The following is a 15,179-nucleotide window of genomic DNA, read 5'->3' on the forward strand; positions in this document are numbered from 1 at the left end:
GGATCTCCATGAAATTTCACCATAAGGTTCAATACCACGAAAGGAAGGTTGGGATTGATTTTGGGGGTTATGGTACCAACAGTTAAGGAATTAGGGGCCAAAAAGGGGCCAAAAATAAGCATTTTTGTAATTTTCAGACAATAACTTGTGTGTAAGTGTATAGATCTCTCTGACATTGTACCACAAGGTTCCATATCACAAAGGGAAGGCTGTAATTGATTTTGGGGGTAATTGCCTCAAAATTTTAGGAATTAGGGGCCAAAAAAGGGGCAAAAAACAAGCATTTTTCTAGTTTCATGACAATAACTTGTGTGTAAGTGTTTGGATATTTCTGAAATTGTACTACAAGGTTCCATATCACAAAGGGAAAGCTGGAATTGAGTTTGGGGGTAATTGCCCGAAACGTTTAGGAATTGGGGGCCAAAAAGGGGCCAAAAATAAGCATTTTTCTAGTTTCCAGACAATAACTTGTGTTCAAGTGTATGGATCTCTCTGAAATTGTACTGCAAGGTACCATACCACAAAGGGAAGGCTGGGATTGAGTTTGGGGGTGATGAATCATAAGGGGGTTCAAAAAATTTTGGGGGGGAGATTTTTTTTTTTTTTTTTTTTTCTTTTTTTCCTTTTTTTTTTCTTTTAAAATTTTCCATTTTAAGTTGATTATTTCTGATTTATATTTAAAAGCAAATAATAATGATATGGTAGGAGATACACACCAAACAGGATGTGTAAATTATTATATAATAAGTATTGTGCAATAGCAAGAAATTTTCAATTGCACAGTATTGCACAATAGCAAGAAATCTTCAATTGCACAGTATTGCGCAATAGCAAGAAATCTTCAATTGCACAGTATTGCGCAATAGCAAGAAATATCCAATAGCACAATATTGCGCAATAGCAAGAAATTGTCAATTGTACAGTATTGCGCAATAGCAAGAAATATTCAATTGCACAGTGTTGTGCAAAAGAAGATACTTCGTATAAATTGCTTATTTCTTGATCAATTTCAATGGGGTTTTATTCTTGAATTCTTGGGGTTCTTTAATATGCTGAATCTAACCGTGTATTAAGTTTTTGGATTTTGGGCCCCGTTTTTAAATTGGTCCACATTGAGGTCCAAAGGGTCCAAAATTTAACTTTGTTTGATTTCATCAAAAATTGAATTATTGGGGTTCTTTGATTTGCCGAATCTAACCGTGTATTTAGATTTTTAATTTGGGGTCCCGTTTTTTAAATTGGTCTACATTAAGGTCCAAAGGGTTTAAAATTAAACTTAATTTGATTTTAACAAAAATTGAATTCTTGGGGTTCTTTGATATGCTGAATCTAAACATGTGTTTAGATTTTTGATTATGGGCCCAGTTTTCAAGTTGGTCCAAGTTGGGGTCCAAAATTAAACTTTGTTTGATTTCAACAAAAATTGACTATATGGGGTTATTTGATATGCAAAATCTAAACATGTATTTAGATTTTAGATTTTTGGCCCAGTTTTCAAGTTGGTCCAAATTGGGGTCCAAAATTAAACTTTGTTTGATTTCAACAAAAATTGAATATATGGGGTTCTTTGATATGCTGAATCTAACCATGTATTTAGATTTTTGATTATGGGCCCAGTTTTCAAGTTGGTCCAAATCGGGGTCCAAAATTAAACTTTGTTTGATTTCAACAAAAATTGAATATATGGGGTTCTTTGATATGCTGAATCTAACCATGTATTTAGATTTTTGATTGTTGGGCCCCGTTATCAACTTTGTCCACATTGAGATCAAAAGGGTCCAAAATTAAACTTTGTTTGATTTCATCAAAAATTGAATATATGGGGTTCTTTGATATGCTGAATCTAACCATGTATTTAGATTTTTGATTATGGGACCAGTTTTCGAGTTGGTCCAAATCGGGGTCCAAAATTAAACTTTGTTTGATTTCAACAAAAATTGAATATATGGGGTTCTTTGATATGCTGAATCTAACCATGTATTTAGATTTTTGATTATGGGCCCAGTTTTCAAGTTGGTCCAAATCGGGGTCCAAAATTAAACTTTGTTTGATTTCAACAAAAATTGAATATATGGGGTTCTTTGATATGCTGAATCTAACCATGTATTTAGATTTTTGATTGTTGGGCCCCGTTATCAACTTTGTCCATATTGAGATCAAAAGGGTCCAAAATTAAACTTTGTTTGATTTCATCAAAAATTGAATATATGGGGTTCTTTGATATGCTGAATCTAACCATGTATTTAGATTTTTGATTATGGGCCCAGTTTTCAAGTTGGTCCAAATCGGGGTCCAAAATTAAACTTTGTTTGATTTCAACAAAAATTGAATATATGGGGTTCTTTGATATGCTGAATCTAACCATGTATTTAGATTTTTGATTATGGGCCCAGTTTTCAAGTTGGTCCAAATCGGGGTCCAAAATTAAACTTTGTTTGATTTCAACAAAAATGGAATATATGGGGTTCTCTAATATGCTGAATCTAACCGTGTATTAAGTTTTTGGATTTTGGGCCCCGTTTTTAAATTGGTCCACATTGAAGTCCAAAGGGTCCAAAATTTAACTTTGTTTGATTTCATCAAAAATTGAATTATTGGGGTTCTTTGATATGCCGAATCTAACTGTGTATTTAGATTCTTAATTTTTGGTTCCGTTTTCAAATTGGTCTACATAAAGGTCCAAAGGGTCCAAAATTAAACTTAGTTTGATTTTAACAAAAATTGAATTTTTAGGGTTCTTTGATATGCTGAATCTAAACATGTATTTAGATTTTTGATTATGGGCCCAGTTTTCAAGTTGGTCCAAATCGGGGTCCAAAATTAAACTTTGTTTGATTTCAACAAAAATTGAATATATGGGGTTCTTTGATATGCTGAATCTAACCATGTATTTAGATTTTTGATTTTTGGGCCCTGTTATCATTTTTGTCCACATTGAGATCAAAAGGGTCCAAAATTAAACTTTGTTTGATTTCATCAAAAATTGAATTCTTGGGGTTCTTTGATATGCTGAATCTAACCATGTATTTAGATTTTGGATATTGGACCATAATAGGTGAATGTCCAATTTAAAATTTTTAAGTTCTTAGACCACATTCATTCTGTGTCAGAAACCTATGCTGTGTCAAATATTTAATCACAATCCAAATTCAGAGCTGTATCAAGCTTGAATGTTGTGTCCATACTTGCCCCAACTGTTCAGGGTTCGACCTCTGCGGTCGTATCAAGCTGCGCCCTGCGGAGCATTTTATGTCTGTTTTGTATTGGAGATCGGTGTACTACCTTTATAAGTTTCTTCCATAAATCTGGAAAATTCTCTTTTGGTTCCTGTTTGTTTTGTATAAAATCTTAATTATATATAAGTTGACATGTGCAGTTTTTTTATACGACCGCAAAAATTAAAAATTTTTTGGTCGTATATTGGTATGACGTTGGCGTCGTCGTCGTCGTCGTCGTCGTCGTTGTCGTCGTCGTCGTCGTCGTCGTCCGGCGTCGTCTGGCGTCGTCCGAAGACACATTGGTTTTCGCACTCTAACTTTAGTTTAAGTGAATGGATCTCCATGAAATTTCACCATAAGGTTCAATACCACGAAAGGAAGGTTGGGATTGATTTTGGGGGTTATGGTACCAACAGTTAAGGAATTAGGGGCCAAAAAGGGGCCAAAAATAAGCATTTTTGTAATTTTCAGACAATAACTTGTGTGTAAGTGTATAGATCTCTCTGACATTGTACCACAAGGTTCCATATCACAAAGGGAAGGCTGTAATTGATTTTGGGGGTAATTGCCTCAAAATTTTAGGAATTAGGGGCCAAAAAAGGGGCAAAAAACAAGCATTTTTCTAGTTTCATGACAATAACTTGTGTGTAAGTGTTTGGATATTTCTGAAATTGTACTACAAGGTTCCATATCACAAAGGGAAAGCTGGAATTGAGTTTGGGGGTAATTGCCCGAAACGTTTAGGAATTGGGGGCCAAAAAGGGGCCAAAAATAAGCATTTTTCTAGTTTCCAGACAATAACTTGTGTTCAAGTGTATGGATCTCTCTGAAATTGTACTGCAAGGTACCATACCACAAAGGGAAGGCTGGGATTGAGTTTGGGGGTGATGAATCATAAGGGGGTTCAAAAAATTTTGGGGGGGAGATTTTTTTTTTTTTTTTTTTTTCTTTTTTTCCTTTTTTTTTTCTTTTAAAATTTTCCATTTTAAGTTGATTATTTCTGATTTATATTTAAAAGCAAATAATAATGATATGGTAGGAGATACACACCAAACAGGATGTGTAAATTATTATATAATAAGTATTGTGCAATAGCAAGAAATTTTCAATTGCACAGTATTGCACAATAGCAAGAAATCTTCAATTGCACAGTATTGCGCAATAGCAAGAAATCTTCAATTGCACAGTATTGCGCAATAGCAAGAAATATCCAATAGCACAATATTGCGCAATAGCAAGAAATTGTCAATTGTACAGTATTGCGCAATAGCAAGAAATATTCAATTGCACAGTGTTGTGCAAAAGAAGATACTTCGTATAAATTGCTTATTTCTTGATCAATTTCAATGGGGTTTTATTCTTGAATTCTTGGGGTTCTTTAATATGCTGAATCTAACCGTGTATTAAGTTTTTGGATTTTGGGCCCCGTTTTTAAATTGGTCCACATTGAGGTCCAAAGGGTCCAAAATTTAACTTTGTTTGATTTCATCAAAAATTGAATTATTGGGGTTCTTTGATTTGCCGAATCTAACCGTGTATTTAGATTTTTAATTTGGGGTCCCGTTTTTTAAATTGGTCTACATTAAGGTCCAAAGGGTTTAAAATTAAACTTAATTTGATTTTAACAAAAATTGAATTCTTGGGGTTCTTTGATATGCTGAATCTAAACATGTGTTTAGATTTTTGATTATGGGCCCAGTTTTCAAGTTGGTCCAAGTTGGGGTCCAAAATTAAACTTTGTTTGATTTCAACAAAAATTGACTATATGGGGTTATTTGATATGCAAAATCTAAACATGTATTTAGATTTTAGATTTTTGGCCCAGTTTTCAAGTTGGTCCAAATTGGGGTCCAAAATTAAACTTTGTTTGATTTCAACAAAAATTGAATATATGGGGTTCTTTGATATGCTGAATCTTACCATGTATTTAGATTTTTTATTTGTGGGCCTGCTATCAAATTGGTTCATATTGAGGTCAAAAGGGTCCAAAATTAAACTTTGTTTGATTTCATAAAAAATTGAATTATTGGGGTTCTTTGATATGCCAAATCTAACTGTGTATTTAGATTTTTAATTTTGGGTCCTGTTTTTTAAATTGGTCTACATTAAGGTCCAAAGGGTCCAAAATTAAACTTAGTTTGATTTTAACAAAAATTGAATTTTTGGGGTTCTTTGATATGCTGAATCTAAACATGTGTTTAGATTTTTAATTATGGGACCAGTTTTCAAGTTGGTCCAAGTTGGGGTCCAAAATTAAACTTTGTTTGATTTCAACAAAAATTGAATATATGGGGTTCTTTGATATGCTGAATCTAAACATGTATTTAGATTTTAGATTTTTGGCCCAGTTTTCAAGTTGGTCCAAATTGGGGTCCAAAATTAAACTTTGTTTGATTTCAACAAAAATTGAATATATGGGGTTCTTTGATATGCTGAATCTTACCATGTATTTAGATTTTTTATTTGTGGGCCCGCTATCAAATTGGTTCATATTGAGGTCAAAAGGGTCCAAAATTAAACTTTGTTTGATTTCATCAAAAATTGAATAATTGGGGTTCTTTGATATGCCAAATCTAACCGTGTTTTTAGATTTTTAATTTTGGGTCCCGTTTTTTAAATTTGTCTACATTAAGGTCCAAAGGGTCCAAAATTAAACTTAGTTTGATTTTAACAAAAATTGAATTCTTCGGGTACTTTGATATGCTGAATCTAAACATGTGTTTAGATTTTTGATTATGGGACCAGTTTTCAAGTTTGTCCAAGTTGGGGTCCAAAATTAAACTTTGTTTGATTTCAACAAAAATTGAATATATGGGGTTCTTTGATATGCTGAATCTAACCATGTATTTTGATTTTGGACATTGGACCATAATAGGTAAATTAAAAAAATTGAAGTTCTTAGACCACATTCTTTCTGTGTCAGAAACCTATGCTGTGTCAAATATTTAATCACAATCCAAATTCAGAGCTGTATCAAGCTTGAATGTTGTGTCCATACTTGCCCCAACTGTTCAGGGTTCGACCTCTGCGGTCGTATCAAGCTGCGCCCAGCGAAGCATTTTATTAAGTTTGCTTTATAAGTCTAGGAGTCATCTTTGAAAATCATTAATTAGCTTAAGATATATAAATCAAATGAGCTATTCTTTTATTAAAAAGTCTTCTTGTATTTTGTTTATTCTGTTATTTTAAGTTTACAACTTTTTTATTCTTTGTGTGCTAAGGGAGATAATTCAAAAACTAAATCTATACCTGGCTGTTGTAAGATTTACCCAATGATAAAATATATATATAGTTGTTATGATGGTACAAACTATCCCTTATCATGTAAAAGGCTTGGAAGGAAGTTTTTTTTAGACAACTGACTCATATATACATATATATGCCAATGCAATCATAGGTTTGAATGTTGTTTTCAATTTAGACTTGTTTATATTTTTTTGTTTGGGCTTGTATTATATTTGCCTTCAGGTTTATATAATCCATCCATCCTATTTCAACTCTTCAAAATTCAAGAGTCAATCCTAAATTGAGGTAAATTATATGACATTCCAAATACCGTTTCAATTCCTGACATCACTGAAGAGACATTAATTGTCGAAATCCGGATATGGTGTACAAATTTTTGCACCTCATGTTTGCAGTATACCATCTTTTCCGCTAGTTTATTGTTTTCTGTTTGGTATTAAATTAATAATTAAGATCCATTTTGTTACATCTGGTGATCTGTTTATTTGGCAATCGCCATGGCAGTCAGCAGGGTTTAAGAACATCTGTTGTTCGACCTGCTAGTCAAATGCGTTTTGTTAAAATATACTTTTTCACTTTTTAGGTCTTTTGGAAAATGTTGTTTTTGTTGTATTTTGACCCCCTCTTCCAAGAAATTTGTTTTGCATGCACACGTATAAAAATTGTGGTTTTTATCCAACCCAATCATAGGTTTGAATGTTGTTTTCAATTTAGACTTGTACATATATAATTATATATAGATAAGAGGGTGGAAACTACAGATTTTTGTGTGGGAGCAAGGTTTTACTTGACGACATACACATAAAAGTTAAAAATCCATGAGCTTCATTTGAAGAATTTGGATAACAAAAAATAAAGATCTTTACTTTAGTACCCTATATTAGATTTGTTATTTTATGTTCCTTCATTGTCAATTCTTTTAGTATTCAACTTTTATTTTTTGACATTGTCAAAATATGTACTAAGGGAGATAATTCAATAATAATTTTATTAAAAACATACCTGGTTAGCTTGATACATTTTTACTCTTTCCTAGCCTTGTTAACATTGTTAAATAACATATATATTCATATACAGCTATTATTATTTGTTAACAAAATACCTACAAAATTACATACTTAAAAACATGTCAGAAATATCAATTTAGAAGCTTACTATTGAGATGATCCAAAATAATTTCATATATAACACAGTATGGCTTTCAATAAAAGACAGGTGTCTACACATGATGTTGCTCTGACTTGTGAATAAAGATAACAGACTATAAAGTTGACTTTAGATGGTTCAGTATTTTCAGTTGATACACCGTTTGGTAATTTTGCTCCAATATTATTTTGGATTTCCCAATTTTGAAATTTATACCATAAATTTTTGTTGCACCAAAAAAGTCATCATGCAATGTTTTCCCCAACTGTTCCTCATTTGATTTATTGTTGTAGTTTTAAGATACTTTAAGAGATCCCCATCTGTTGCTTTCAGGTGGGGTTTGTGTTTCTCAATCTTAAATTTTTATGTGGTGTTTTGTAGACTGTTGTTTGTTGTTTTTAGTTTTCTGAAATGAGTTTGTCTATCTCTATTCAATTTATGAGTTTTGATTCTCCCTCTGGGATCTTTTGCTTCTTTTTGAAATGAATTGTTTAACCTTGAACTCTATGTCTTTGTGGTCTACATATGTTTTTGCAGAAAGATTAATGTTCATGATGTTTAGACCAAAAAAATTACGAAATTCAAAACCAAATAGTTCGTCACTATGACAGCAATGCAAGGTTAAGCCATAAAGAAACCTGTTCTTTAATATTAAATGGGCCATTCTTTTCATTTTAAACTTTGATGAAATAACCACATTGTATTTTTGCCTGATTAAATCAAAATCTACGAACACATATTTTAACAAATACCTTGAACACTAGTTTCTAGTGTTTTCCTTTCATTAGTAATATTATAACGGATTATAATAAAGAATTATTTATTATTTGAACAAAATGTACTTGAGAGATAAATATCTTTTTCATCTCAGGTTCTGGGTTGAAATTGACAATTTAAATCTTATACTTATTGAAATTTTGATTTAACCCAGGTGCATATTACATAGCGAAATCCTTCATTTTAAAGAAACGTGTTAGTTTTCAGTGAAAGTTTTATATATTATTGTACAGACATTAACAAATAAGTTGACAATTTGGAGCAAATTAATGTTATAAAACATGGCTGTGAATTGACACTGACACCTCTTTCCGGGAAACATAACTTTTAAGTAAGTGTCTATATATATTTATTCTAGTTTAGAAAATTCATTTCAAGACCAGCTTTGATTTTATCAAGGACTGGTGGTACTAAGTTGTGATAAATTGTCTCTATGGGCCTTTGGACCAATTATCTAAGCAAATGTAGCAAACCTTGTAGGCTTTTACATATTTTTATATTTCAATTGTGATTGTAGATTTGATCTAATAAATCAGATGAATTGGTGCCTTTGTATTTTTAATGGACTATAATTAGTTACTGAACATTGTATAAACACTTCATGTTTTTAACTGTCCCGCACACAAGATATTTTAATGAAAAATTGATAACTTCATTGTCTCTCAGTGGTGGAGATTTGTGAAAGTTTTCATGATGCATTAAGGATGTTTATATTTGCTATAAATTTTTAAATAGCACGCACAGAATATTTAAGTTTTGTTTCTGTGAGCATAAAATCAACACTTGCAGTATCAAGGGTAAGGAGAATTTAAGTTATAAAATGTAAATCAAGAAAGATGACACTTTTTACTTTAAAAATACACAATTGAATTAAATGTGATTAGCCTTCATTGTAATATAATCCAAAGTGATTTATAAGTCTATGATTTGAAAAGAATTTTAATTGAATGTTCTTTTGAATAGAAGGAAGCTTAGGTTTAAAGTCAATTTTGATTGCAAGACAAAGTATAAATTATGATGGTGTAGTGTTCTTAAGTTCTCAGTTGTTTGTTTGGACTGTAAAATTAGGGAGGAAATGTCAGACAAGTGAGTACTTAGTTGATATTGCTAAATATTCTTATCATAGCTCTACAGCAAAAGTTATAGTAAGCCAGACTAAGGTGATAGGCGTCTTTGGTTTTTTTCGTGTCATTGATGTCGAGTCTATTCCATATCTTCTTTTATTCAGGATAAAAATATTTTCCCAGTAACATTAACCATTTGCAATTACCTTAGTATCTATCCCAGTTTTCTTGAAGGTTAATAAATATTGTATACAGATTGTTCATGATGTGACCCTGTCACTTAGTCATTGTCATATAACCTTGACCTCATTTTCAGATAAATTTTCAGAATTAAAAGTTTTCCCTCAGTAACCATATATTTGTGTCTTTTGCAATTTCATAAGATGTTATTATGCTTAGTACAGATCTGATGAGTCTAGACCCCTTTCAACTGTTTACTGTTTGTTTTATTGTTGTTCTTTTGTACTTTTTATCACCACTGTCTCAGATTAGGGGAAGGTTTAGGTCTCTCAAACATGTTTAACCAGACTCCATTCTTTATATCCCTGTCTGTAATACAGTGGCAGTAGTTGGTTGTTGTATGCATAATTGTTTTTTTTTTTGTTTATTGTGTTTTCTTAAAATCAGGCTATTGGTTTTCTCTTTGAATTATTTCTCATTTTGTCAGGATGCAGCCTTATATAACTTACTATCCTTATCCACTGGTCCATAATCATGGAAAGTCGTCTCTTAGGCAGTGATGCCACATCTTATTCATATAGTCTGTTTGAACATCAATTCAAGAACCTAATCATAAATGTTTAAGAGATTGAGCGGGATTTAATCTGGGAATGATATATGATACTGCAATATATATGTATTATTTCATGAGAAAAGGAGACCATGACAGCATAATTTTTTGAACAATTGAATTACAGATATACTACAATTAAAAAAAATTTGAACAATAAAATTACAGATATACTCCAAATTATATGGATCACAAGGTATTTTGAACCAGGGATATATTTGTTCACCTCTGCTTGTCCCAAAAGCTCACAATTTACCATGTTAATAAGATTCTCTTATATTAAATCATGCTAATCAAAGGTGGTGCTGCAGAATCTTGGTGTATGTGGTCATCCGTATAGCTGTATTGCAAACATTGTTGCTAGGTTATTCTACCGAGTTATGTCACTAAGTGTCACCAGCTGATGGACGCTTGGTTTCCTCATTTTGATTTATCTTTGAGGATTATTAAGTGGTAAAAACAGTTGTTTATTTTTTTCAGAGAAAAGTGTGAATGTGATTATCTCCTCCTAATTTAAAAAGTTGAATGAAAACAAAAGTAGTGTGTACAGTCAAAGGGAAATAATCCCTTTCAAATTTTTAGTTTGTCCAGTCAGAACAAAAAATGACAGATATCATATTTCCTTTGGTTCTAAAAAATTCTTTTGGATAATTATTACATATTCCAGCATTTGATATATCTCAATATATTAATTCTGTTCATTTCAGGTTTTTAATGGTTATAAAGTATTTTACCCCTAAAAAGAAAACAACAAAATCAAAACAAAACTTGGAAATTCTAGTGTTCAGTTTTTCAATGGTGAAGAAATATGCTTATCTTTTGCCTGTCTTAACTGTTTTAAGTTTTGATAACTCTTTTCTGCAGTAGAACTTAAACTATATGGCATAAAATCATAAATTGTTGTCATATCTTAAAATATAAAATACCCCCTACAATGAAACAGCCTCATGTAAGTAGGCTCATATGTTTTAAAGTATTTAATCACTCCCTTCAAAATTTCTGGTTTATTTTTATGTAATATTACAAATAATACTATAAATATGCTTTAACAAAATCTTGTTAATACTTTTGTTTAAGATAAACATTTGTATAAAGTCCCATTAGTAAATTTAAATTTGTCTGAGGGGACTACATCAACCTAAGAGTTAAGGATTTAGTTAAAAATTATTAATGCATGTAAAATTAAAATCCATTTATATATGGTTATATAAGTCATATGTTTTACAATGGACCATTATAAAATATTAAATATGACTAACCATGCCAGTGACTATTTTTTGCTAAATATTACAGCATCACAATTTGACACTTTAAAACAGGATATTGTACAAAAAATTATTTGCGTAGGATAATTCAAAGGTCCCATAAGCTAACAAACGTAAGTTGACAGTAAAAAAAAATGTTTTAATGTGAAAGAGAATATGCATTTAGAACTATCTAATTTCAAAATCCTTGGCCTTTTGTGTCAGCCTGTACTTTTACCCAAATTCTCTGCAACAATTGTAAAAGTGTATTTTGGTATAATTAATTGTTTTCTATGTTTTTTCCAGGTAAAAGGTCATTGCAGATTTAAGCATTTTCAGATGACATGTACCTCTGTTAACTTAAAAACAATAATAATGATACAAATTAAATAATGTTTTCTTCTATATATTTTCAGATACAAGATGAGACAGTTTGGTATACTGACTGTAGCCAAGCAGTCTATACATCAACTACAGACACAGACTGGGGCAGAGGAATTCCAGAAACAAATAGCTGCCCTTACTATACAGTTGGCATGGAGGAAATATTACAGGTAATTATTATGTATAGACACCCATGACACTTGCCTAGAAACGGATGTATCGTGGTAGACACATAGAGGAGATCTTATAATCCAGAAGTTACACATTATACTAAATATTCAAAATGAACAGGATCGCTGTTATCTAAATTCATTGCAGTGTATGCTCTTATAATTACAAGTTTTGTAGTATATAAAAATAAGGAGATGTGGTATGATTGCCAATGAGACAACTATCCACCAAAGTTCAAATAAAGTGGATGTAAGCAATTATAGGCAACAGTACGGCCTTCAACAACTAGAAAAACCCATACCATATGGTCGGCTATAAAACATTGTAAAAGGCCCCGACATAAAAAAATAAAACAATTCAAGGTTTATAAAAAAGAAGATGTGGTATGATTGCCAATGAGACAACTCTTCACAAGAGACCAAATGACAAAGAAATTAACAACTATAGGTCACTGTACAGCCTTCAACAATGAGCAAAGCCATACCGCATAGTCAGCTATAAAAGCCCAGAAATGACAAATGTAAAACAATTCAAACGAGAAAACTAACGGCCTAAGTTATGAACAAAAAAATGAACGAAAAACAAATGTGTACCACATCAACAAACGACAACCACTGAATTACAGGCTCCTGACTTGGGACAAGCACATACATACAGAATCAGGCTGATTTTGACCTTGGAAGTTAACATATGGTTTAGCCACCGGAGGGGGCATTAAGTGTTACCCTTGTCTGTCTGTCTGTCCATACATATGTCCCAAAATTAGTTTCCGTTCTTAAACTTTAGTTTGCCTCAACTAAATGTTATGTAACTTATACACAATGCTTATTACCACAAAATACAGATCAGTTTCAAATTTGGGTGTCGTAACTTTTACCGTTATGAATTATGCCCATTTATAACGTCATATGCAAGCGGGGGCATCATCTGTGTCCCATAGACACATTTTCCATTAATTTAGACACTATGTTGACCTGTAATTATCTTTGTTAAGGAGGGGTGAGTATACTGTATTCTCCCTGGATGCCCATTCATCCAGGCCATTAAATTTCTGTCACATTTTCTCATGAACTACAAATCAACCCTTCCTGAAATTTAGTTTCAGGCCTCATGTCAGCATGGTATACAACATGAGGTGTTTTCAGAGTCATCCCTCATCAACCTTTTTACTGAATTATTACCGGTATATATTCTTACACATAATGACCATGTATGAAATTTTTGTCTCATTTTTCTGTTTTAAAGTGCCATTCTGCCTAAGAATTGGGCAGTGGTTGAAAACATGACAAACAAAAACCCACTCAAGTTAACATTAATTTATGTTCAAAATATATTTTGGTTTAAGGGGAGCTGACTCCGTAATTCGCTATCATTATAACCAAAAATTATCTAGAACTTTCTCGGTTTACCAGACACGCAGAAACGAAAGACCTACCATTTCTAACTCAGGATTAGGGTAACTTCAAAAAAGTATGGTTAGGTCAGTTGGTTTTTTTCGGCCATGTTTTGAAATTTTTCTTACAAAGACTGGCACTTAACTATGGATCAGTGCACCCTGAAATTTATCTTCAACCTTCATGTTAGCACGCTATTCCATGTGATGCATTGCCACATCCACTGCTCATTAAATATCCAATTTACCAAATACTTATAGCAGAGGTAGCATTAGTGACCAAGAGCTCACAGTCCAACTTATTTTGTTTTTTCTGTTCAGTTGGGTTGCTGTTTCATTCATGTGTCCCCAAATTTAACCTTATTCATAAGTAGCTGCTAAATAATCCACATTAAAAATCAATTGTTCATCCTTTGAAGAGTGTCCTTTTTCTCTCTTTCATTGATTAAAAAGCTTTTAAATGTATTAATTACACCAAGTATATTATCGGATTACAATGTTCTTTAAAGACCATAATCAAATAAGAATTTCAATTGTGAAAATCAATATTTAAAAATCAGAGCATTCATTATGTTAAAGCCCTTATAATCTTATTGTTTCGGACCCCATAATTTTTTGGTCATAATCCCATAGAAAGTTAAAATCACCTGTTGTAACTATGGGGTATTACGAGACATTATATTAAATTTCTTTTGTGTCTTGTTTTTGTTGGCAGAAGACAGTTTGTTTTCTTAAGTTTCCATCATTAGCTATGGGAGATAATCTTGAGATTCAGGTTAGAATAATCTTTGCATTTATAGTATTTTATTTATTCAACTATTCATTTATTTTTATTTTTCGCTTTCTTTCTGCAATATAATGTCAATGTAGGAGGTAAAAAGCAAAGGTCATTGAATTTCTTTGTAAAGTATAGATATAGTACTCTGGGCACTGCAGCATTTTTATATAGTAACTGTTTCAAGGTTAAGATTTATACTTGATTACATACAATCATCATGGAATTATATTTGTCTTTATAGAATTTCATTTAGATATGCAACATTCTAAAATGCCTAATTAATATCTTACATACATGTATGTACCGGTATCTAGTTTCAAAAAATCAACGAAGTTGTTGAGAACCTAAAACCACTGTGACGGTCTTTTTTTAAGCTGAGTCTAAAGGAAAACACCTAATTTCGTAATAAAAGAGCTGTTAACCAGCATAACAAGTCTTTTTTTTTTATTTCTTACTTTTCTTATGGAGATAGGCCATGGATTTTGGAATTCTGTAGTATTCCCCAATTCTGAAAAGATTTTCTGTCAGAGAATTACTCATAGATCTAGATCAAATCTGGTAAAACATTTCAGCATAGTATTACTAACTTAATTTCGATGACAAATTGTCTAGAGCAAAGATATCTGAAAAATATTGGAGATACAACACTATAACAATATATTTCTCAGAATTTCTGTTGTCAAGCTAAATAAATAAGCTGCATTATAATGCAATTGGAAGTGTTGAGATAGAACAGTAAAATTCTGACAGATATTCGTTGAACGTATGAATCTTGCATTATAGTTACTTAGGGAGAAAGATCATTGCACCTGGGTCTCAATATTAAAGCTTTCTCTAATTTTATCAAAAGTCAAGATAGATCACTATAGGACTCCCACAACACAATGTTGTCTGTAGAAGTTGATTTAATTATGGTGCAATTCCATTGTGGAAGATGGCTGTAATTGTTTCATTCAACCAAACAAACA

At 31.8% G+C, this 15,179-nt stretch overlaps 1 protein-coding gene across 3 annotated transcripts in view; it reads left to right on the forward strand.

The window, feature by feature from the left end:
- The window catches only part of LOC127710421 (inversin-like), an 87,430-nt gene that overhangs the window by 60,019 nt on the left and 12,232 nt on the right, over nt 1-15,179 (forward strand). For all 3 annotated transcript variants that reach the window (XM_052216244.1, XM_052216246.1, XM_052216245.1), the window contains exon 20: nt 11,902-12,039. In XM_052216244.1, the coding sequence (XP_052072204.1) occupies nt 11,902-12,039 (138 nt within the window). The remainder of the gene's footprint in view (nt 1-11,901; nt 12,040-15,179) is intronic.

Source organism: Mytilus californianus, unplaced genomic scaffold (assembly GCF_021869535.1).
Source record: "Mytilus californianus isolate M0D057914Y unplaced genomic scaffold, xbMytCali1.0.p SCAF_78, whole genome shotgun sequence".
In the NCBI taxonomy this organism is placed as follows: domain Eukaryota; kingdom Metazoa; phylum Mollusca; class Bivalvia; order Mytilida; family Mytilidae; genus Mytilus; species Mytilus californianus.